Raw genomic sequence first — 26518 nt, 5'->3', positions numbered from 1 at the left:
CTGAGAAAATGAGTAAAGTTGTTTTTGAGGTTAGTTTCTTCCTATATACATATAACAACAGATGCTCCTGATGGAAAATTCAATAACTTATCACGTGAGTAATCTGGTGAACAATATATTTTATGAACTAACTAATTTAGAGACAAATACTTCTAGTATTATTAAAATAAATTGTGAAAAATTGTCGAGGAACGGAGAATTAAGTTTTCTAATCAATCGTCAAGTTTGGAAAGACTATGTACCAAATGGCAGTGACAATAATTTAACATCAAATAATATTTTAGACTACTACGTGAAAAATAAGAATGCAATTGAAAATTGTTCAACATTTGATGAAATTGTACAAAAGGTGAGTAGTTTTATAAAAAAAATTTGTAAATAAATCTGCAAAGAAATAATATCGAAATGATAGAGAAAAATAATACAGTAACATAACCTCAATTTTTTTTCGGAGTAAATGAAATATTTTGAAGTAAACAATAAAATAAAATAATTTAAATCAAACAATTAATAAAAATTAAGATAATAAATTTAAAAATACATAATAAAATTTGTTAATTTTTATCTTTTGAAAGAAATTTAAAGAGCAAATAAATAATTATATTGGTAATAATTACGAGTGGTGTAATATTATTCACTTAATAAATTTCGTTTCTGTTCTTTTCGTTCGTTTTTAAATATTTACAATATAAATCAAGAAACGTTAAAGATTTAATTTAAAATTAAAATAATAATTTAATAGTAAAATTAATATAGTAATTAAAATAATAGTTCATTTCTAAAATTATCGTTTTTATCTATAAATCAAAATTTCTGAACTAAATTTTACACAGAAAAAAATTTATATGAAATTTTTGATTATTTAAAATAAATTTAAAATTCTAAACAGTATGCTACTTAATTTTATTAATTATTCATTTCTATTTCCAGGCTTTTAATTTAATAGAATTAAAATCTCACGAATGGTCTCTACAAATTAATTCATTTTCATTACAAAAAGAAAGATTATGTCTATTTCTAAACAGACCTCAAGCACTATCATTAGCCATAAAAAATGCTTTAAACAATGGTTTGTCATATGGTCAAAAGGCATTGGTTGACGAAAGTTTTACATTTAAAATTCAAATCGACAATGAAGCTGAATTATCTAATCAACGATTGAATTTTTTGAAAGATTTTTTTCAACGTATTTTACAACTACAAGGATATAAAATTATAACGGAAAAAAATCATAACAATTATATATTGACAACAAAATCTGAGGGTATTGTAGAAGAAAATTATAAAAAAATTGTCTGTGGTGTTGTCAAAAATTCAGAAAATAATTCCAAAGAAAAATCTATAACGTGGAATTCTTATTTATCTAGTAAAAAGGAGCAATTAAAGAAATTAAATGCTCATAAATATCAAAATAAAGACAATGGAGAAGATGATGATGAGAATATAAAACAAATTGCAACGACAGCTGTAAAATTTGAATTTTTGTCAGTAAAGCCTAGTCGCTCTGTGGTTTTGAAAAAATTTGATACTTCCGACGATACATTGAAAGGTATGTTCTAGATTTTGTTTTTAATTGAAAAAAAACTGATGTTTCAAAAGTGAATTTTTGTCTTTTAATTTTCAGAATTTTTTTTGGCTGAAAATATTTTTTACAATGCTTCACGATTAACAAAAATTTTAGGACAAAATTTTTATTATTTTTTAAGTAAAAAATATTTTTTTTGTTTCAATCGTTGTGAATTTCACAAACATAAAAAAACATTAAAATTAGTATTTTTACTCTGACGTTTATTAAAAATTTGATACTATCAAAAAAATAAGACTTAAAAAATAAAATTTGATTAACATTCGAGTAAGATATTTCAAAAATAATTTAATTTTTTCCATTTTTTTTTTAAATTCATATTTTTTTCGAATTCTTATAAGAAATTTCAATATTTTAAAATTTTTATAATAAATTTGAAATGATTTTGAAATATCAAATCAAATATTCTGACAAATCTTGCAATTGTTTAACGAAAATGTCTAATGAAAATTTTTAATGAAATTATAAAAAATAAAATAATATTTTTGATCAATTTTTCATGTAAAAAATTTCAAATTAAAAAATATTTAAAGAAAAACAAACGGATTGTGAAAACAAAAATAATTCCTTTAATATAATGATAAATTTATCAGTCGATTGTGATTTTTGTATTACAATGTAAAAGAAATAAATAAATTCCAATTAACGCTATTTTCATTAAAAGTGTGAAAAATTAAACAATTATTAAATTAAGTAAATTGTTTTTAGATATCTAAAACAATTTTTTGTAATAAAATTTGTACTTAAAGAATTTATAAAAAAAATTTCGTTCATTTGAACGTTCAAAATTTTTGGCTCATTAAAAAAAATTTGTTTTAAAGTTGCACTGAAACAGTTTTAAAGTGTAAATTATTTTTTTTATTTAAATATACGTAAACATAAAGTTCAACTTAATTTTTGTTTCATTTGTTTGTCCGATTCTTTTGTAAATGATTAAACGATTGTAAAAAAACATTTTTAACATTCAGAACGTAAAGAATTTAAAAAAAGTCATATATAAAAAAAGTTAACTTTTTGAAGATTTACACAGAAACGTAATTTTTTATTTCTATTCAAATATTTCAATTCAACTATTTCAACTTTTAAAAGTAAATTTTAATGTTTTTCCTTTTAATAATAATTAATTATTTTAATTAAAATAAATTTAAAAATTTGTAATTTCTTTTAATTTAATTACATTTTAAGTAAGTGAATTTTTCACAAGTTCGGAATGTTTAAACGAACCAAATTTTTTTACTATTTTTTTTTTTCATTTGTATTTTTATTACTAGTATAATTTCAAAAATGTTAAATATTTAAAAATACAAAATATAAAACTCATTCGTTAAAAAATAATTAACATAAAAATAAAATAAAATAAAAAATAATAAAAATAAATTAAGAATTTATTAAATAAAATTTTTTTTTTACTTTCAACATTTTTTAAGAAATATTTGAATAAAAACAAATAAAAATTTCGTTTACATGCGAGCATTCAAAATGTCAAGAACATCAATCTTTTCTGTTCTACAATTTCAAAATTATTTTTCAGAGGCAGCTTTTATCTTGTATAACACTGCAAGAATAAAAGCAATTTTAAATAAATATGAAGAAAAAGTGCTTGCTGGAAAATATCCAAAGCTTCTAAACGTCGACAATATCGATTTCCTCTGTCTTTCTCAAGAGGTAAAATATATATATTTTTTTTTTAATATTGTATCTACAGTAAGAAAAGTACCATGGTAGTCACAGCCCATGAGTGCGAGTGAGACAAACTTATGCGTAACGCATGCTTTCCTATGACTACCATGGTACTTTTCTTACTGTATATTAAAAATAATTATTAAAAAAAAAAAAAATTCACATCTTCAGGGACTTAATAAAAATATATATAAAATTTTTTCTCCAGGAAGAATGGGAACTGGTTTTTAATTATATTCTACAATATCCTGAGATGATACAGGGCTGTGTTAAACACAAACCAACTTTAGAAGCATGTCCACAGTATATTTGCTCCTTTTTGAGTAAACTTTGTCAACATTTTAGTATATATTATAGAAGAAGTCGTGTTTTAGTCGTAAGTATGAAATGTTTCATAAATTTTATATTATTTAAAGTAGTTGTTGCTAAAATAACACAGTTTTACAACCATTTTTTTTACGCTAAATGGAACTATATTTTTCTTATGCATTTTTGCCTCGTAAACTCGAAAATGACATTAAAAACTAATTTTTTTTATGGATAATTGTAATTTTGAAAATGTTTTTTTTGGAGGTAGTTTCTATTTTGATTATATTGCAAATTTCCTAATCTGTTTTGTAATCTAAGTGCAATGTCTTAAAATATAAAAAATATAATAATGGCTTCATTTTCATTTTTTACATAATGTTGAAATTTTTTACAAAGAAAATAAATATAAATATAAATATTTCAAAAGCAAATTTAATAAAAAATTTACCGATCTCAACATTTATTAAAATATCTGCCTGAAATTCTGAACGTTGATTACTACTTTTTTAAGTTAAATTTTATTATAAAATATTGATTTCTGTATTCAAAAATAAAGGAATAATTTATTAAATATTCAATGTACTTTTTTTATTTTACGAAGCTGAAGTACGCAACGTTTATGATAAACTATTTTTAAAAAAATAATTTTTTAAAATGAAAAATTCTATAATTTTTCACCTAAAAAATATTTCTTGTAGTTTTCATTAATCAGCAAATTATAAAAAAAATATTTTTTAGGCAAAAAATTATAGAATTTTTCATTTTAAAAAATTATTTCTTTAAAAATCATTTATCATAAACGTTGGGTACTTCAGCTTCGTTTTTATTTTTCATAGCTGTAGTTATTTTTAAAAAATTTATATACCAAAAAAAATTGTTCCGTTCATTTGAACGTTCAGAACTTCAGACAAATAAAATATAAAATTTACTTTGTAAAAGTTAAAAGCAAAATTTTCAGAAAAGTAACAGTTTGGAAGCAATAATAACAAAAAATTTTAATTTTTACTTAATTAATCTAATAATTAAGTTTAAAAAATTTTTAATTTAAACAAATTTTTAAAATTTCAACATTTAATACGTCGTTGAAGTTCACAATATTTATGATTAATGATTTAGAACAAAAATTATTTTTCTATACAAATTATTATAATTTTTTGTCTAAAAAATTTTTTGAAACGTTTCTCGATCAATAAATTCCTAAAACAAAAATTTTTAAGCAAAAAATATTATCATTTTTTACGTGAAAAATATTTTTAATATTTAATCGTTGATCATAAATGTTGTAAACTTCACTGACGTCATTTAATAAAATATAAAAATCATTTCAAAAATTAAAAAAACAAAATTTTCAGAAAAGTTATAATTTGGCAGCAACTATTGCAAAAAAAAAAAAAAAAAAAAATTGTAATATTTATTTCATATTTAAAAATTGTAATAAAATGAAATTTTTTTTTCAGGACGGTTATAGTCATTTAATGCCAACGGTGATGGCGAGAATTTATTTACTACAAAGTATACTTATTGTTTTGGAAAATTCACTTTCCATTTTTGGAATAACTCCAATGTCAAAAATGTAAATTGTTTTTTAAAAAATAGCCTTTGTTTTCAATTATTTTTGGCGAATTTTGCCATTTATACAAAAATTTATATATATATATTTTTTAGTGCGATTTATAAATAATATCAATTAAAGATTATGATAAATTTTTCAATGTAGTATATATAAATTAAATATAATTTCAATGATTTTTACAAAAAATGTCAAATTCAAATCTACTGTAACAGTGATGAAAAATTAATGTATTTTGATTTACTAAAAAATAATGTTCAATATAGAAAATTGTATTTATTTTTTTTTAATTCTGGTGACTAGCTGTCTGTTTCGACAGCATTTAAAAAAGACTTCTTATCGCAACTGATAACATTGCGAATAAATTCACCGTGCTATGTATAGTTCGTTTATATACATGTTTTCATGAATTTAAAAATCACAATATTTATGAGTTGTCTGCCAGGCAGACGTTCTTTATCGTGTATATCGAAAAAACAAGTTCATTCTTTTGTCAAGTAACAATATAGTTTAATAATGTACTTTAATTAATTAATTTTTTATTCTTAATAAAAACAAATATTTGCTTTTTATTAATAATTTTTGTATAATAATTATAAAATTTAATTTAATTTATTTAATTTAATACCTACTTTTATTATTAAATTAATTGAATGGTGAATTTCGAAAAGGGCTCAACTCGAAAAAGCGTAAGTGTCATTTTCGCATAATAATTGATAGTGAAAATGACTTTTAGCCTTTTTAGAGTTGAGCCCTTTTCGAAATTCACCATTCAATTTAATTAATAATTTTAAAAATGTTTTAATTTAATATATAATTTTTCATATAGTGAATTTTAAAATATAAAAAAAGAAAAAAAATATTAATCATTAAAAAGAGTATATTATACGACTAAATAGAATTATAAATAAAAACTTACAATTTGAATCAGATTTTGAATTCATGCTGTGTTGTCATCTTTTTTTTGCAAGGTACATCACATCCTGTCAATAATAATTGATCCACCTGTTTAATGACCAGATTAAAAAAAAATGTTATTCATCTTCTCTTATTGCGAATTTTGAAATAATGCATAAAACCCACATTTATAAAAGAGAATATTATAATTACAGCATTTTTATTACAAATTTCCTGAAAAATATATAATAAAACATTAAAATAATTTTAAAAAAAGCGTATAATAAAAATATACTTACACAATAAAAAAAAAAAAAAATTTCATGTCAACATTTTTTGCATCTAATAACACTGTCCGACAAAAATGATTTTTTTTTCTGCCCCTCGGATAATTCCGGTCACTTTCGATAGATTTTTACACGCTGATTACGAATCTGCAAATAAAAATGCTCTAGCACGTCCAGTTTCTGAGAAAATTAGTGTTAAAAAGTCGAAAATGCGTGTTTTTGGCCATATTTGAATTTGAATAAAATAAAAACAAGAGGTGCTAGAATCTTGTTCTTGGGTTCAAATGAAAGCTTGAAACTTAAACAACAATTCCATGAAGGGAAAAATTAAAGGCATAATGATAAGGCTGTTAAAACTTATTTTTTCATTTGCGATTAATTTTGTCATTTTTCATATTCAACGAACACTGTATATAACCCTAACATTTTGAAACAAGTGACAAGCAAGTGAATGAAACATCATTCGAATTTGAAAATTTTTCAGTTGACTTTCAGGTTACTTATTATCTAATTAATTTTCTATTAACTATTTTCGTCAATCGTGACGAGTATAAACACACAAACTTTAATAAATAATAAATAATTATCACAAATAACAAAATTTCACAATACACCTAAAAAAGTTTATATAATTAACATCTTATTAGTTTCATTTAACATAAAATACACAAATACAATATTTAAAATTCTATACGATAGATAAAAAATTTCAAAATATATCTTAAAAAATTTTCAAAAGATGTCTTTGAATTTTTAATATTCATATTTTTAAAATTCACACTTTAAAGATATTATTATTTAAAATCAGTTTAATTTTGTTAATTTTGCAATTTTTTTCTGGTTTTAATTTTCAAAGTTTGTGTATTTAAATTTTTAATTTATTCGTTATTTACAATTGTAAATTTACAATTAAAATTATTATTGTCTGAAAAAACATTTATAAAATTTAGAAAGACGAGAAAAGTTTGTCTACATTTGGATTGCTAAATAAACATCATTTAGCCATATTTCCATTTATTTATTGCTCTTTGTAATCTTCATTTATATATCTGAATTTTCAAATAAATGAAATTAAAATAAAAATATATCCGAAAAATAAAATTAATTAAAATTTTTGATTAACAAAAACATTTTTTATAAAATTTTTAAATTTTTATTTAAATATTAATTTAACCTATATGTAATAATTGAAAGTTAATTATTTATTACTGTATTTTGTTAATAAAAACAATTCGGCCCAGCGTTCTGCAGAAGTCTTCAAAAAACTGTATAGTGAACATTATCTTATTTAAATATGGTTTAAAGAAGGTAAGTTTAAAAATTAATAGATAATAAGTAACCTGAAAGTCACGTGAAAAATTTTCAAATTCGAATGATGTTTCATTCACTTGTTTGTCACTTGTTTTAAACTATTAAGGTTATACACGGTGTTCGTTGATTATGAAAAATGACAAAATTAATCGCAAATGAAAAAATAAGTTTTAACAGCCTTATCATTATGCCTTTAATTTTTCCCTTCATGGAATTGTTGTTTAAGTTTCAAGCTTTCATTTGAACCCAAGAACAAGATTCTAGCACCTCTTGTTTTTATTTTATTCAAATTCAAATATGGCCAAAAACACGCATTTTCGACTTTTTAACACTAATTTTCTCAGAAACTGGACGTACTAGATCATTTTTATTTGCAGATTCGTAATCAGCGTGTAAAAATCTATCGAAAGTGACCGGAATTATCCGAGGGGCAAAATCATTGTCGGACAGTGTAATTAAACCCTTAACACTTGTACAAAAAAACCAATTCTAATAAAAACTTTCCCTCCAAGAAAAAAATACAAAATAAAAATATAACCTCAAAAAGTTTAAATTCAATTACTTTGCAACTTTTGTTCTTTTTGTAATAATAATAAGAAAAAAAAACTGACATATTTTATTTTCAGAGCACGTTTACACCGAAATCAAAGAGTTATAGAATTTGAGACAAGCAAAACAAAGGCAAACGAATGTAATAAAAGGCAGCTGTTTGTTTTGTTTTCAAAGCATGAGATTCACGTGACACGGTCACGGCCGGCGCTGGTGGCGACACGTACGGCAATAAAGAAACAATAATTTCTATTGGCTGTTGCAATGCACTCGCGCACTGGACAACCAATCAGATTTTCGTTTATAGGCAAATCTCACTGCTTCTACAGTGCAGTCGTTTGACTGGTTTGACATCGATAAATGCGTGAGAGTGTTCGCGAAGTGCGGAGGTGTAGGTTGTCGTTCGTCGTAGTCGTCGGCTCGTCGGCTCGTCGTCGTCGGTTAGTTTTTATTTTTTTTGGGTTTACATTTAAATAATTATTATTCCTCAATTATCATTTTAAAGCCAAAGTGTATCGAAAGTGTTATTATCTACTTTTTTTTTTTTTTAATTCCAACCTTGTACACCAGGCAAGGTTACGCTACTCCTGTCGCTGCGTTCGATGACCGAATGTAAAAGGAGAACCTTTTGTAAAATATCGAGCTCGCTTCTAAATTGCCAACAATTTATAAATTTATTCGAAAGAAGAAAAATCTATATCGTGCTAGATGAGAAAAGTTTCTTTCTTTTTTTTTCCCCCTAAATTGTATTTGTGTGTATAATAACATCTACCCCGTGCTTCTTGACGTTTACTCACACATTTTTCCATCGAATGCAGTTGAACGCGCACGCAGCCACGCGCACACACGTTTCCTACGCATACAAAGACCACTAGACCAGTCGGCGAGCACGCAGTCGAACGGTCGCCTGACTTCTGTAGACCTGTTTTTTTCTCCGCGCTTAAATCACGCGTTTCTCTGATCTCCGAGTTTGGTGCGAGTATTTTAGTGTTTGGCGGAGGTGATTTCTCAGTGATATCGTGTTGTGTTTGTGTGTGTGCGCGTGTTTCTGTGTGTTGTGTCACACGCGTATTTTCAATTTAAAGAGCCCTGTTCTCAAGTGTTTTAAACTTTTGTCCCTATATATAATAAATAAAAATAAATTGTGTTTTGAGCACAATTTATTATTTCTGTATTCCAAATAGCCCTGTGTGGGCAACAACAATCACTTAGCTCTGACGCAAACCCGACTGACAGTGGTGTATTACCATTCCAGGTGTCCAATTAGTAAATTAGGGGACGAAAGTTGCTCTCGCTGACCCGGTAATCAAGGTTAAATTCGCGTAACGGTGAGACTCCCCCCCTTCCCACCCATTTCTGACCAAATATAACCTCAAAGAAAGAACAAAGGCGCATATTGTTTCTGCTTTGGAGTATATAGCAGTTCTTTTTCCATGAGTACATAAATTGGAGTTGGAGTGACGGGAGAAAAAGCTAAAAGGCACGAGAATATAAGAGAGGGAGAGTGAGATCGAGTTTTTTGTTTGCGGCGTAGAAACCAATCGCGCGCGCTGTATAACGTCACGAATTTTTTTTTTTTTTCCAAAAAAGAGGGGCTTAAAAAGGCGCGAAAAGAACGTGATTCAAAATCACGCAAGATGCAATAAAAAAAAAAAAAACGTGCAATTTTCTTTACCTCCCACATTTTTTTAGAAAAAAGAAAATTTAAAGTTGGTTATAGTTTAGCGTTTTGCAAAGTAATGTGTGCATCTCCTAAAATCATCGGTTATCAAATCGCTTTGGCAGGCGTGGAGTAGCCGTGTGTTCTCTGGTGATTACAAAAGTGTTTCATTTCTGTCAATAGTTTGGTATCGTGATTAAAGTGAAAACGTGTTAAGTGGTGGAACAGTGAAAAGAATAAAAAAAAAAATTCAACGACGAAAAATCGTGGAGAAGACGAAGACACGAGACAAAAGAAAAGAATTTTGGAAAAAAGAAGGAAAAAAGTCGTGTGTGTGTGTGTGCTTTTTATCGAAAAAAAATCAGCTCTTTTTTTTTGTCCCAAATTACGTTTTTCAAACGCACAACAAAAAATTGTGATTTTGTGTCCTCAAAAAGTTTTTTTTTTTTTGAGCGCTTCCAGTTTATCAAGAGTAGAGTTTAAAGGGGGCTTGGAGGGAAAGGAACAAATTTAATACAAATCAGGAAAATATGAGCATTGCTGCCCTTCTGCAAGCCGCTGAGTACATTGAACGAAGGGAACGAGGTAAGTTTTCGCCATGTGCGACGAGTGTATGCGCATGTGTAATTATGAACATACGTGTGTGTCTGAAACCGAAGTTGTAAGGGGGCGATGTAAAACCTCTCTCTCTCTCTCTTTGAAACCACATTCTTTCACATAAAGCCTTTTCTTATCACGTCTTAAATATCCTTCAAAATTTTTACCATTTTCTTGATATCGAGTTTTTTTTTTAAATTATAAATACAGATTGATTTAAAGTACTCTGAAAGAGAGAGAGAAAGAGAGAGACACGTGACCTGTTTCCATGCTTGATATATACAAGTTTTACTTGTTGATGATTTTTGTATTTTAGTCAATGATTCTTGTTCTTTAGATGTTTATTATAGAGAAATTTATTTGTGATATTTTATATTTAATATACAATAGCTGTTACTAAGGGAAGGCATTGTCCCCCAAGCACGCAAAAAACAACAGTTGGCCTGGGTGTATTACTTACATGTATTATGAATTCCCACGCAATGCATAATATTATAAACTGAACTCTATATAATACACAAGTGCGACATGCAAACAACAAATCAACAAACTACATTATAATAGTTAAAACTTTATATACATATATATATTTTGTATTTTGTCATATTTGTAACTTGACAATAATGTTTTGAGGTAAAGTTAGTGTGGTCATTTTGGGGAATTTAATCCCAGACGAGATTATCCGAGATTCATCAGTGCAATGATACAGAAAATCCTCGAGAGATGATAATTCAGACGCTATATTATGTTGAACCAAAAATAATCTGATAAGAAGCGAAAAGAGGATTAAACATATGGCGTGAAATAATAACTATATATATATATATTGCTCAAGTCTCACAATATCATTTTCTTACGAAGCTGAGAAGTACGCAAAGTTTATGATAAACGATTTTTAAAGAATAAGCCAAAAGTTTTGAACGTTCATATGAACGAAATTTTTTTTGCAACTTCTTCAAGTACGAATTTTATTACAAAATATTGTTCAAAATATCTAAAAAGAAGTTATTAATTTAATAATTATTTAATTTACTGTTTTATTTAACATAGTTATCATAATTTTTAATAATTTATTGATTGAAAAAAATATTTCGTTCATATATGAACGTTCAAAACTTTCGGCTAATTTTAAAGAAATAATTTTTTAAAATGGAAAATTATATAATTTTTTGCCTAAAAAGTATTTCTTGTAGTTTTCATTATAATCAGCAAATTAAAACAAAAATATTTTTTAGGCAAAAGATTATAAAATTTTTCATTTTAAAAAATTATTTCTTTAAAAATCGTTTATCATAAACGTTGCGTACTTCAGTTTCGTATTTTCTTGATTCCTATATGATGAATTTTGTGAGTTTGTCATGTGTGGTCTAACCAGGGTTCCCTACAAAATTTACTCTCTATAAATCTGAATTAGTCAGTTTTGACTAATTCTCAATTGCGTCGATTTTTTCATCTAATGAATTGGTAAAATTTTTTTTTCTAATTCTCAGTCAAAAATGACTAATTGATATTGTAGAAAAATAAATTCATTTATTAAAGTTTACTAAATTGAAATAGTAGCCTGTAATATTGAATTAGTAGTTTTCTACTATCAATTAGTCATTTTTGATTGAAAATTAGTCAAAATGTTTACTAATTCATTTAATAAACGAATTGGCACAGTTCAATATTAGTCAAAATTTTGAGAATGTAAATCATGGAAAAGGAATGGAATTTTTAAATGTTTCTAGAAATCATAGAAAAAAAGTACTTCCATGAAGTTGGTGTCGAAAATTATTTTTTACGGGACCAAAAATATCAAATTATTTTTTAAAAAGGTTTTGGGTCCACATAATATCTTTTATAGAAGTTATGGTAAATGTCCCAACTATACTGCGGGTTACAATCCAAGACCGATTTTAAAATAATGAAAAACTATAACTATAAATGAAATAATGATTTAATTCTTTTTATTAAAGCACAAATGGTATTTATTGAAATAGAAACGATATACTTTAAAACTTGAAAAGAAACAACTATATATTCTTAAAAATATCAACTTTTTTTAAAAAAGGACATATTCTGCACTGAAAAAAAATTTACTTGATTCAAATACTAGATTACTTGACTATTATCAAATAAATATTTACTTGAACCAAATAATTTTTATTTGAATTAAATAAATTTTATTTGAAATAATAATAATTAATGAGCCAAAAGTTCTGAACGTTGAAATGAATGAAATCTATAAATTACAATTAAAAATTATGATGTCAATGTTATATAAAACAGTAAATTAAACAATTATTAAATTAATAACTTCTTTTTAGATATTTAAAACAATATTTTGTAATAAAATTCGTACTTAAAGAAGTTGCAAAAAAAATTATATTCTAGTTTTAAGAATATTTTCTTGGCGCCTATTTAAGAATATTTTCTATGCATTTTAATGAGTCAAAAATTTTGAACGTTCAAATGAACGAAATTTTTTTTTTGCAACTTCTTTATGTACGAATTTTATTACTAAATATTGTTTTAAATATCTAAAAAGGAAGGTATTAATTTAATAATTGTTTAATTTACTGTTTCATTTTACATGGCCATCATAATTTTTAATAATTTATAGATTGAAAAAAATATTTTGTTCATTTGAACGTTCAGAACTTTTGGCTCATTGCATTTTATTCTTAAAGTTAGAATAAAATATTCTTAAAATAAGAAACAATTCTTAAATTAAGAAATATTCTAATGACAAAAAAAATTCTTAATTTAAGAAATGTTTCTTATTTTAAGAATAAAGTGCATGGGAAATATTCTCAAATAGGCGCCAAAAAAATATTCTTAAAACTAGAATATAATTTTTTCAGTGTAGGTTGACTGAATTGACTGCAGTATTAGCACCATGAGAAGAATATACACATGCTCTAATTACTGCAGTATTAATTAAATAATTAATTTGCTAACAGTCGAAATATGCATCTTGGATATAATATTAAATAACATTCAGAATAATTATATTATAGTCATTTTGAAACAATTTTATATTTTCAAATATAGTAAGTTTTACTAATTTTATAGAAATCGCAGTAATTGGAGCCTTTGCAGTAATTGGTACAATTACTCTACTTAAATTCGCGCGATAATATAAAACCTTGTTCATAACAGATTAGTCGAATTTAATGAACAAGGAAAAAGAGGAAGCAAGGTTTAGAAAGAGAACAATAATTATTGTAGATCGCAAGTTGAAGATTTAAGATTGATTTTACATTATTAATGTTATAATGAATAATAAAATATTAAATTTTTTTGTTCATTCTATTTTCATATTACAAAAATTAAGACATCGCTAAACCTATTTAAAATGTGATAGAAAAATTGTGGAAAAATATGACTAATTAATTGTTGAATAAAGTTTCAATATTAGGCGAAACCCTCTATTCGCAGATAAACATCCGACGACGCAATTTGTATGCGACGTATATGTCTGGTAGAAGAAAAGAAGGGGAAAGAAATGTAGAGAGAGAGAGAGAGAGAGAAATGGGTAACCTTAATAAACCATTATACGTAATTCGGATGCTTGCTGATACAAATAAAAAGAGTAACAGAGTGACTACAAGTTGGAAAAAAAATAATTTATGTGAGACTAGAAAATTACAACAATTTTTTTAAACCTTTAATTTGTTTTTAAAAAACAGTTTTTATTTCATAAGAATAATTATATATCTAATAAAATTCTTTAAAATGAAAATTCTAATGATTTTCATGGGTAAAATCCGACCCAAAATGTATAGACTAAAAAATGATTTCGTTCATTTGTAGATATTATCAGAAAGAACTTATATTATGGACCCTCATGTCAATACATGAAACATATTTCAATTTATAAAATAATTATTAAAAATGTATTGTAAACTAATGCTTATAAATCATTTCTACAAAGTATGTATTAGAATTTTCCATTAACAGAATTCATTTGTACTTTTTATCAAGTCAGCAAAATGTCAAGGAAATTAAAAAAAAAAAACTAATTCTTGCGACCTCCTTGTGTACCATACACGAAAAGAAATCGAAAAACCTTGAGTACATTTTGACATACTATAATAGTCAGTAAAAATGACGGAATATATAATGTAATCATGTATATATATAATTTAACCCTTTCGTGCCTCCGGTACATATATGTACCACTTATAAAATTTGATATAACTCTTACAAATTTAACCCAATCAGTAATTCCAATGGATAGTTTTATTGACAATCGTTATTACTATATGTTAAAAAATAGAAAACAGTATAATACAGTTATAATTATTTTAAACAATAGGTACAACATTGATAAAAAATTAACAAAAGTTATATATCAATAATGTTAAGTCATTCATTTAGGCTTCATCCGTTTTTAACAACACATTGACTCCTAATATTTTCGAGGTCGCTGATTACGAAACTGGAGTCAGATTTTCAAAATGCAAAATGGCGGATCCAATATGGCGGTCGAATATCCAAAATTTTATCTGTTCTCTTCAAATTCGTCACTCGGGGGTTTTTGGGGTCGCTGATTACGAATCTGAAGTCAGATTTTCAAAATTCAAAATGGCGGATCCAATATGGAGGAATAAATTTCAAAATTTCACCGATTTCCCTTAAAACTCATCACTCGGGGGTTATTAAAATTATTATTTTATTAAACTAATTATATTGAAATTAATAATTTTATTTTAATCACCATCTGAAAATTATATTTAATTAATTTCTTTTATATTAATTGAACAATTTTTTGTATTTTGTTATATGTAAAGCTTACATCGAATTTGAAAATTCGCGAGACTCACATGATAATGAAATTCATCCACCTTGTTAAAATAGGGTTCTTGGCGAAGGTTTACTGTAAAAAAAACCTAACGCGCCTTATTCGGAACCTCTTAGGTGGTGTGGAAGACCGTCACCGCTGCAAACAATTGATTTGAAAGTGAGAAAAATTTAAAAATTTCTAAAAATTTTTTGAACAAACTCCATCCGTCATTTAGAATTTTGAAAATCTGACTGCAGATTCGTAATCAGCGACCCCAAAAACCCCCGAGTAATAAGTTTTAAGTGAAACCGGTGAAATTTTGAAAATTAGTCCGCCATATTAGATCGGCCATTTTGAATTTTGAAAATCTGACTTCAGATTCGTAATCAGCGACCCCAAAAACCCCCGAGTGATAAGTTTGAATGGAAACCGGTGAAATTTTGAAAATTAGTCCGCCATATTGGATCCGCCATTTTGATTTTTGAAAATCTGGCTTCAGATTCGTAATCAGCGACCCCAAAAACCCCCAAGTGATGAGTTTTAAGGGGAACAGATAAAATTTTGAAAATTTGTCCGCCATATTGGATCCGCCATTTTGAATTTTCGAAATCTGACTTCAAATTCGAAATCAGCGACCCCAAAAACCCCCGAATGATGAGTTTTAAGGGGAACAGATAAAATTTTGAAAATTTGTCCGCCATATTGGATCCGCCATTTTGAATTTTGAAAATCTGACTTCAGATTCGTAATCAGCGACCCCAAAAACCCCCGAGTGATGAGTTTTAAGGGGAACAGATAAAATTTTGAAAATTTGTCCGCCATATTGGATCCGCCATTTTGAATTTTCAAAATCTGACTTCAAATTCGAAATCAGCGACCCCAAAAACCCCCGAGTGACGAGTTTCAACAAAATCTATAAGCTAGGTTGCCCGGGGGCACGAAAGGGTTAAATGTATAGAATGAATAGTGTGATGCTATTTGAAAACTAATTGACATTTGTAATTTGAAAATACTAACTATACTTATACTACGTAGTTCAATCGTCACCACCAATCTCTGGTGATGGTGATAAATATACCGCATTATGTTTCCAAGATAATTAGCCAAGTGCATTAACGAAGCATTTTAACTTACAAAGAGAGTTAAGATACACGCCCGTTACAAACAAAGTAATCAAACGCACTCTCATTAATCACATACTATATGAACTCAATTGCATATAATCATCGGAAAGTGAATATTTCATCTGAACTGAATTACAAAGTAATAAACGAATTAAAATTGAAACTTCTAATTAGATAAGAAAAAAAAAATTTTTTGCAACAAATGGTTTGTGTGTGTGTGTGTGTGTGTTTTTTTATTTTATTCATTTAACTATCTTCTGGCATGAGGTAATCTCTGTTTACAGAAAAGTGATCTATTAAAGACTTATCTTTGTCTCTCGATTTGTATTCCAGTCTAATCTAATCAATAAGCATTGTGTTATATTTTTATCTTTCTCAATACATATATACACATATATCAGTCATCTTAATGCTAAATTTAATGTGAAAAATACTCTCTCTCTCTCTCTCTCTCTCTCTCTTTTATTGATAGTTACAAAGATCATTTTAATTTTTAAAACAAAAGAAGAAAATAATTACATAAATTTTCTGGAAATCGTTAAAGAGAACGATATTAATGTTTTTCCGTATATTTAGTTGCAACTTGACGCCCACTTGATGAAAATGGAAAAATTCATATGATAGTTAAATTTACCTTTATATGTATGTATATAGCTATTCGTAATGGACAAGTTTGAAATTTACATAATTAAAAAAAAAATTTTTTTCAGTCGCTAAACTATTAAACATCTAATGTGAAAAATACAACAAACCAATTATGATGGACAGTATGAAATATTACTATACTCAATTATTTAGTGTAGTAAAATTAGCATTACAAAATATGTACACCTATATAGATTATATTAGAGACTTTAACTATATACACATTGACGTAATATGATCTTTAAACAGATGTTGACTCACGACTAAATAGTCATTTTTTGGCACTTTTATCCATCATATAAAAAAGTTACAAACGCCACTGACTGTTAGCCTAACCCAGTAACTTTGATTCTTCACTAAATTAATTATTTTTTAAAAATTTTAATGAAATTCTTCACAAATTCAATTATCTTAAACTATTTTTCAATTAAAATTGCTAAATTATTGTCTGAAATTTAACACAATCTTTTAAAATTCAATTATTTTCAAAAATTTCAATATAAAAGCTTCTAAAATTTTCCATCTAAAATTTTTTGAAATTTAATAATTTCAATTATTACTTTTCTGAAATTCAATGGTTATTAATTATTTTTACAATATTCTTCGAAAATTCAACTATCTGAAACCATTTTTCACTTAAAAAGTTTTCAAATTATTGTATTTTTGGTCTGCAATTTCTAATAAATTTTTTAGTGAAATCATCAAAAAATTTAAAATTAAAAATCACTTGAAGTTCAATAATTTCAAAAATCTTAAGTAATTGTAAATGTTTGAAAATTCAATTACTTTTAAAAAATGTTATATAAAATTCTTTGATAAATTATTTTTAGTTCTGTAAAATTTAATTATTGTCTGAAAATTAACAAAATCTTTCAACATTCAAATAATTTTTAAAAATATCAACTTTAACTCTTCCAAAATTAATATTATTTAAAAAAAATTTTTAATTAAAAATCTGTAAAACTTGATTAAGTACCCCATTGCCTGAAATTTTTTTTGACTATCAAAACTAAAAACTATGATAAAATTTTAAATTCGAATGAATTGCTTAAATCAGACTTCAAAAAATTATAAAAATGGAACTTCAAGAATTTTTTTTAGAAATTTAAAGTAAAATATTCATTAACCAATTAAATGTTGTTAAAATAAAAAATCGACTTTTTTGGAATATAAATCGACTAAAGCGACTTTTTTTGTGTCTTAAAGTCGATTCGAGGCCTATCCGACTGTATTTTGGCCTCAATTTAATTAATGAAAACAATCAGGTTACTTTTCATGCTTGAAGATAATAAAGAATAGAAAAAGTCTAAATTGTAAAATTTGAATGGAAATTTTTTCTTTCCTTATATATGTATGTTATAAACTAAAACATAATTACAAAAGGAAACGTACGTTTAAACAGTTTCAAAATAAGTTGACCTTGATTTGATCATTAGGCGCTCAATAATGTAGAAGCACCGGAAATTTTAAAGTAAACAAAGCAATTACAGTAAATATAAATTCCAAATTGTATATCGATGATTAGAGAAAACGCAGTGTTTCTTGTTTTATATATATATTATGTATATATAACCTGCAATAAAAAGGAGGTTGTTTGATTCTTGAGTATCCCTTCGCTATATAGTTTAAACGTAAATGGAAATATTGTTCTTTTTTTTTCTTAAGTTCACCTTAGCGTGAATTATTCCTGAGCTCATATGTTGTTGATGCGAGCGTCCCCGGAACGATGATCTCATTTTATCACTCCACTTACTGCGCTGCGCCATGTCAAGTCAAGCGATACATATATGCGAGCACGTACACGACGTGGCATTACTTTCTGTCCAAACTATAAGCATCTCTGTTGCTATGTTTTATGACATTTAAAAAGAATACTACATTTTTTATAGAATGTAAATCTTTAAATATTGTTCATGTTTTTTTTTCCAAACACATACTTTTATTATAAGTTAATATATTCCTAATTTTGTATATATTTGAAGCTTTTTTAATACAAAAATAGAATTATTTATTTTCTTACAATATTGTTGTAGCAAAGAAAACATAATTTTTGCCTATTTAACTATTTTTTATTGTCGGAATTAGTTTGTCCTTGAACACTAATCATTTAATTAATTTAAATTTAGCGTTGTTTAGTAATTTAAATTTTTTTTGCTAATGGACGTTTATAACGTTGATATTAATTAATTTAATTTGATGTACCAATTTTGATTTTTAATCAATGTTAATTTTCTATTTTTGTAGAAGCTGAACATGGCTACGCTTCGACAATGCCGATACCTGATGACTTGCGATCATCCAGTAAGAGGTCAAAAACGAAAAAATCTCAGGGCAGCAGGTTAGTATTCATTTATTCCTATATATATATATATACATGTATTAAATCTTTGTTATTCAATTCAAATTTAAATTTTTGAATTTCATTGAAACTTGTTCAAACTTCTTTTTAATGTAAAAAAAAAATAATTTAAATTATATTTATTTCTCTAAATAAAATGGAAAATAGTATCAAGATGTCTTGATTATATATTTCAGGTGGATAGGTTTTAATCTATTCTGTTGGGGACTTTTAAATGTAAATGATCTGCTTTATGGTTGGGATTAGTTGGGAGTCCTATGAATAATGATGTTTACAGCTACCGTTTCGTCATTTCAGTTTATCTTTAGATCCTATAGAAACCTAACTTTTCGTATATAACACCATTAAAGGAAAAGTCACAAATTTCTAGTCGTTCAGATAGTTTAGTTCGTAAATCCCATTATACCTTAAATGCACTTTATTCTCTGATTGATTGTTAGTACCGGTTGCATTTAATTGTAGTTCTAATCGTCCAAGAAATCAACTATACACTACAGATGGTTTTATTAGTACCTTTAAAGTTCATATATCCAGAACAATTGAAAATAATTAGCAGTTTTGTTTAAAGTTAAATTTCACTATTCTAGAAATGAAAATTATTTTTAAATACCGTATTATTATATGACTAAAATAAATTGTTTTAGAAAAAAAACATCAAATCTGTACAAAGATAATGATAGAGGAATGTTTAAAAACTATTAATTTAAAATACACTTTTACCCCCTCATTGATTATTTTTCTGAACCCCATTTCCAGAAACTACAAATAATAAATCCGTAATGCGAAAGTGTGTGTCCACAACAAAAGTATTCACGCGCTAAAATTATGACACTGGTTTACGAGCGAAACGACGTTTCCTCCCTACTTTAATGTTTCTCCTCCATGGGGCCGACTGTCAAACGTTTATTATCAGACATTTCGCAGTCCGGAGCAGCTGGTCATTGGAAGAATACAATTACTTAACCTTTTGTTGAACGCAATTATTTCCAGTTTTCAAATCACATTATTTGAAATTCGTCATTGACGCTAATAAATTTTTTTTTGTACATTTAAATGGAAAACGAGATTAATGAAAGAATATTTCAATTAGTATTTAAATTATTTCATCTTGATCTTTTTTTTATTCAATAGACTAATTTTTTTTCTCCAACAATTCATTAAATTCTATTTAATGACTTTTGACTAACTTTTATTTCTTTTTGTTTCAGGACAACTCATAACGAGCTGGAGAAAAACAGGTGAGTGCCTCTTTTATGCTCATAGTCAAATGGCGTAAAGATAATCGAGGCGGTCATTACCGCAACTCTTTTATCGACCCACAGGGATATTTATGTAGACTCCTTTCTTATTCTGCTTTGCATTAGTAAAGCCTCCCCGTCCGGAGGAACGTCTTCACGTTTTGCCAACAAATATTTTATTGCCAACCACATTCCTTAAGTTGAGAATAATCTTGAAAAAGTTAGATCTTTATACTTTATCATAAAACTATCCACATAATGTTGCTTTTCAGTTTACTTCCTTTCCTATTCAAGAATTCATCACATTTGATTGCTTTTCTTTCTTAGAGTTTTTTTTTTATTATTATTATTTTATAAAACTACCATTATTTGAAATTAAATTATTGGAATTTTTTTTAACATACTAAAACATTTTAATATCCTGTGGGTCAAATATATATAATTTTTGTTGTCTTAATTTTTTTTTGTTCCTTGGGAAATATTTTGAATTAATAACTGGAGCTTATGAAAAAAAATATTAATTCATATATTTTAATATTTAATACCAATATTTTTCATTTGAAAAATATATAAGGATGGTGTGGAATGAAACGATATTGAGTGTAGGCAATGGCAGGGGTTAATTATATCGTAGTTGGTGATCTTAAGTGCAACCCTATTCTGTTGAAGAGAGATCAGAAAACTTTGGAACAGAATGGAACACAATAGAGAGCGAGGCACTCTAGTGAACCGGATCTGTTCCAAGGGTGCCTGTACTAACCCCGATTGTTGAGGTGATTTATAAGTCGCGAACCGCGGCCGTGCGCACACCGCCCTCTTCCGTTAGTGGTGCTTTAACATATACATTGAAATGGGCCTTGAAGTATATAAAATACAATTGTAGCCACGCACACGTGCCTCGGCAAACCCCCCTATGCTTTTTGAACACCTATCCTTTTGCAGTAAAATGTACGATACGATATGAATGTATATTCTTTAAGTACGCCGTAGCGTCGTTAAGATTCAACACGATTGTTTCTTAAAATCGTCAATGGCATGGTGTGTGTGTATGTATGTATAGTTGGCCTCTTTCCTTAAGAGCGATAAAGTAACTGAAACTTTAAACACAAAAAGCTTTTATTTTAACCCATTGTTATTCACAATACTCAATGATACTATTGGAAAAAAAGTAAAGGGAACGCTTTAACGGTATTCTATTTAATTTCTTCTTTTTTCCCTCCCAAGTTCAGGAAATAATCACTAATAAAAAGTATATAAAAAGAAAGTATAGGCAGAATTTTTTTTTCACATACCTAAAAGATATTTCATACCTTAAAGATAACCTTTTGATCCTGAAAAAAAATCTCCTTTGTTTATTTGCTGATAAACATATTTATTATTATTGAATTTAAGTCTTTTTAATTTCGTATCTCGAGATAAAAATAATCTGCTTTTTTTTGTTAACGGTATACAATAGTTAATTTAGTAAAAAATTTATTCATTTTCATTGAGGGGAAAATTTAATTATTTTGTATTATACAAGTTGAATCGAGTGGTTGAAAATATTCATTAATTTTAATGAAAAATGTCGATGCAGTAGCTGTAACATTTTGCAAGCCGTCACTTGTGTCAAGAAGAGAGTAGTGAGATGTGAAACGTTCGATGTGAAAATAATTATGAAATCATTCGAAAATTCCACGCTTTGTTTATTATCGTTTATGTAAAGTTGAAATGCGGTCAGACAAGTGCAATAGCGTGAATATTTCACTGAATATAAGCTGTCGATTTTCGTGGCAAAATTCTATTTTATTCAACATGTTCGACAAATAATAATAATAATTTCCAATATACATATATACTTTTATCTATATATTACAGAAATACCATTTTTCAGTAATTAACATTTTTTTAAAAATTTTTCCTCAAACTCTGACAAATATTAATTGGCCCAAATTTATTTTTCCTCTTTTTTTTTGAGAAAATAAAACTTTTTGAAATTCAAAGTGCAATTCAGCACGAAATTTGAATTTTAAAACTGACAGTATTTTATTTGAAAATTATTATTATTATTGTAGAAATAATGAGACTATCTTTCATTGTCGATTGTTTAGAATTTTTAAAATTTTAATTGATTTAGGTTTGAAATGATGGAAATTTGAATTGATTTGTGTTTCAAATTATCTGAATTTTGATTGATTTAAGTTTCAATTTATCCAAAATTCAATTTACCCTGAACTACTTATGCTTCAATCATTGACAAATAATTTCGACTAATCCAAATTTGAATAGATACAAATAAGTTATTTTGCACGTTAATTGGTTTTAACTATCAGTTTTTTTTTATCACTTTTTGGCAACTATTTTTGGTAAATAATTCACCTTTTCACCTATTCAAGAAAAAAGGTCTCCACTCCAGTAAAAACCGTAGAATATAGTTTAGTAAAACACGTTTCTCTATCATCAAATTATTAAATTTCTATTCAAAATTCATTAAAAATAAAAAAAAATTCGTAGGAGAAAATTTTTTAATGTCAGAGAAATGTTGGGGAAATTGAAAAATTTATTCTTGTCGCAACCCTGATACAGTTTGATATTCTTTGCGGAGGGATAAAAAATTATTTATTATTTTCATTTTTTTTTTCTCGAGAAAACTGGGGATGTGAGAGAAAAAGAGAGGCAGTGAAAACGATGCATACGTCGTGCACTTCGAAGGACTTCGTCGTCGTGCGGAGTCTATTGATTTTTTTCGGTGTCGAGGAGGGGTTGCGTGCCCTACTCCGGTCATGACAAACCGAACGAAGTAAAACCAGACACCCGTTATATCGAATAGTGATTCGAATACGTATCCACCCATACATACTCGTGTTATGTAACCCAAACGCAACCTCTCTGGGCAACGCACAGCCCACGCCACACGTTGCTGTCATGACACACGATTTCGTTTCATTGAGAGTGTAACGTGGACTATGAAACTATATACACACACTGGTTATTTTCGATGCCAGATTCGCATTTACCTCCACAAATGCATTATCGCATTGGTATATGTTGAGGTATTTACATGCGTGCATCTAAAAAAAAAATCGTATTTTTTTGACATGTTGAACGAAGTATAAATATTTAAAAAATTATCCCGTTTTTTTAATATTTCCTTTTAATAAAAATATATTTTTTTATTTATTTATTTACACTTGTCTACCTCGTTACATGAGTAGAGAATCGCTATTCTCTAAAACTAAATTATGAGATAAAATTACATTTATATTTACCTAATACAGATACTGAAATTAAAATAAAAAACAATCGGTAAAAGTGACTGTAACACATTAATACTCTTTCACAATTATATCGTTCATGCAACAATTGACTAATTAATTTTACAACAAAATTTGACAATTCTTATTTCTGAGGAATTTAAAACTGAAAGCCATCTTTCCACCGGATCAGAATTAGAACAAACATCAACAGCCGCGTTGAGAAATATAGGTATTCAAAATATATATTTAATTTCCTTTAAAATTGCAAAAAAAATAATTTTTTTAAAATTATTGAACAAAAAAGAACTGGTTGATAAACTCGCTTTTAGTATATTCCATTAACGTTTATAATTGCCTTGAAAAATAATTATAAAAAGTAATACATTAAATGATAATGTAAACTAGTAAAGTTCCCTTCTTGAATAAAATAATCAAACATTCATCCGGCTATGTATATGTCGTGCACAGATCACGAGATTGCAGAACGGAGGACGATAATGGCTGCCATTTAATTAATTGCCTCAGTAACGACGCGACCGCGTAATGCGTTACATGAATTTGTATTCATTTGCACCGAGACCAATTCCTTAATCAAACAGCGCCCTAGTGCAATATTGAAAAATAAATTCAATTAAACATTTTTTTTTCTAAATTCAAATTGCAGTTTAATAGTTGAAAAATTTATTTAGCAGTAAATTAAGGTTTTTAGAGTAAAAAAAAATTACAAATAAGCACATATATTATTAATTAATATTCAATTAGTTGTATAATTAATATAAAATACTGTAATGGAGAAGTAAAAAATAGCTTGTTTATTTGCTCGACTTGAATTAATAGCTTTATATTTAAATTGATATGAAGCTGAAAATAGTCGCGACTTTGAAAATTATGGATAAAGTTTAAAAAAATTAAGATCGTTAATATTTTTTTAAATTAAAAGATATGTAAAGAATTGGAAAAGTATAAAAATTCTTGGAGATAAAATTGAGTCTTAGTTTTATTAGGTCGAGGAATTAAAATCTCTCGTGAAAGTCTCTTCAACTGATTCTTCTCGTTTCTATTTTTCTGTATAAGGCTTAGTGTAATTAGTGTTGTAACTGCAGTCTGACACGTACCTGGTACACTGTACGCGCGTACATGCCAGCTGCATCAGCAAGATCCACTTTAGATTGTTGCGCTGTCACTTCCAGTGGGAACGATTTGCGTCTGTCGATATCTACATAATTGCAGTATTGTCACCTTAACGAGGTGACGAGAATCTAGAACTAGAATTACGGAGAAGCTCTATAACTTTATAGAGTATGCATCCCTTGTCTTTGTGTCATGCTTGCATCGTTCCTTTGTCTTGTTGGCTTCTCGAATTCATTATTTCTCGGAACACCTAGTCTGTTATTAAAGAAAGCATCCCATTCCTCCCTCTCTCCTTAATCTCGTGGATTACTTTTCACTGTTAAGCAAAACTGCAGAACAAAGAAAAACAAGGAGGAAGAAGAAGAAGAAGAAGAAGAAGCGAATTATGCTAAGCGAAAATGTCGCAAGTTTTGTGTAAAATAAAAATATTGAAAGTTGGAGGATAGTGGTTATAGTTTCTTTAAAACTATTTTCTTTTATGAGCTTTCTCATTCTTGTGTGGTGTTCCGGGTATGAGAGTGCAGCTGTAGTTTTAATTTGTTGAGTTTTCTTCTATATCCCGACGAAGGACGCGTCAATTTCATTTCTATTAATGTTTTATTTTTTCACTAGCTAAAAGTAGTTTCAATATTTTGTTACTTCAATTAAAGAAAATACTTTAATATTGTCATTTTAACAGTGAAATTTTTGTATCAAACGTTAAATTCTCTACCTGAGAGAGTGGCTCTGTAAAATGGGAGGGATGCTGAAAATCCTACACGCTCACAACAGCCCCTATTCGATTTGTTTCGATGCGGGCGAATAATTTATTGGAATGTGTGTTGAGTAATTTTCCAGTAGTGAAATAATTAGTTTTGCTTATGGAAAAAAGGAATTAATATTTATTTTTTTTAAACTATAACAAAACTTTTATTTGTTCAATAATGAATATAAAAAAAAGATTTCGTTTTGTAATTTGAATTTTATTGATTCAAATCAAAAAAGAGGAATTTTCAAATAAGGAAATTGAATTCAACCAATGTTATTATATTTGAAGAAATGAAATATTGAACGTGAATGATATTTCTCCATTTGATATATCCTTGAAAATGATAGAATTATATAAACTGCAAATGTAAGCCAGGTGTTCAAGATCTGCCATGATAGCTATGTAATGATAGCTTTGAACAGAAATGACTAGTCTACACCACTAGAGAAATTGTCAATATCAATCAGCTTGCTGCTGATAGCTGAATCATGAAACTGAATCATTGTTGTCTATATATATGTAATTCAACTCGATATTAATTATTGTTGAGTCTATATAGCTAGGCAATATTTGACTGATTGGTTGATTTTGTTTGTTTCCATTTTCATGTCTCTTGCATGAATTACATTAATCATGCTATAATTAACGTTATATAAAAAGATTGCTATTAGGTTTAAATATTTGACAAAATATGTTTAAAGTCTTCGTAACATTTTATACCATTATTCATTAATAATTTTAGTTTATTGTTTCATTCACGAATTAATTATCCAATCACGCGTGTTTTCTTTTTAAGTAATTTCTCTTTACTATTTTTCTTG

General features: G+C 26.9%; 3 protein-coding genes across 4 annotated transcripts in view; 2 read left to right on the top strand and 1 right to left on the bottom strand.

Annotated features, from left to right (window-relative positions):
* LOC127283610 (uncharacterized) overlaps positions 1–8364 on the bottom strand; it is a 37547-nt gene extending 29183 nt beyond the window's left edge. Inside the window, exons 1-2 of one of the 2 annotated variants that reach the window (XM_051308602.1) lie at positions 8251–8364; positions 6064–6149 (exon numbers count right to left, since the gene is read on the bottom strand). In XM_051308602.1, the coding sequence (XP_051164559.1) occupies positions 6064–6088 (25 nt within the window). In that variant the 5' untranslated portion in view covers positions 6089–6149; positions 8251–8364. Of the gene's footprint in view, positions 1–6063; positions 6150–6227; positions 6276–8250 lie in introns of those variants that run through there. The other variant, XM_051308601.1, reaches the window with a different exon arrangement.
* On the top strand, positions 13–5723 carry LOC127283592 (DALR anticodon-binding domain-containing protein 3). Its single transcript, XM_051308569.1, has 5 exons — positions 13–349; positions 931–1549; positions 3117–3250; positions 3474–3641; positions 5032–5723. The coding sequence occupies exons 1-5, from the start codon at positions 62–64 to the stop codon at positions 5149–5151; spliced, it is 1329 nt and encodes a 442-aa protein (XP_051164526.1). The 5' UTR covers positions 13–61; the 3' UTR covers positions 5152–5723.
* A 139-nt stretch (positions 8365–8503) lies between the features above and the next one.
* Positions 8504–26518, top strand: part of LOC127283606 (max dimerization protein 1-like) — a 457228-nt gene continuing 439213 nt past the window's right edge. Inside the window, exons 1-4 of the mRNA XM_051308596.1 lie at positions 8504–8628; positions 10032–10433; positions 19230–19323; positions 20553–20582. Coding sequence (XP_051164553.1) covers positions 10379–10433; positions 19230–19323; positions 20553–20582 — 179 coding nt within the window. The 5' untranslated portion in view covers positions 8504–8628; positions 10032–10378. The remainder of the gene's footprint in view (positions 8629–10031; positions 10434–19229; positions 19324–20552; positions 20583–26518) is intronic.

This window comes from Leptopilina boulardi, unplaced genomic scaffold, assembly GCF_019393585.1.
Source record: "Leptopilina boulardi isolate dan_hultmark-lab unplaced genomic scaffold, ZJU_Lbou_2.1 LbouV2_310, whole genome shotgun sequence".
Classification (NCBI taxonomy): Eukaryota; Metazoa; Arthropoda; class Insecta; order Hymenoptera; family Figitidae; genus Leptopilina; species Leptopilina boulardi.
The sequence above is the reverse complement of the archived record's forward strand: the minus strand, read 5'-3'. Positions and strand labels throughout refer to the sequence as shown.

Excerpts from the sequence above, each read along its gene's own strand:
- LOC127283592 (XM_051308569.1), top strand. The coding sequence starts at position 62 with ATGCTCCTGATGGAAAATTCAATAACTTATCACGTGAGTAATCTGGTG. Across the intron at positions 3,251-3,473 it reads TCCTCTGTCTTTCTCAAGAG|GAAGAATGGGAACTGGTTTT; the intron begins GTAAAATATATA and ends TTTTTTCTCCAG. Across the intron at positions 3,642-5,031 it reads GAAGAAGTCGTGTTTTAGTC|GACGGTTATAGTCATTTAAT; the intron begins GTAAGTATGAAA and ends TTTTTTTTTCAG.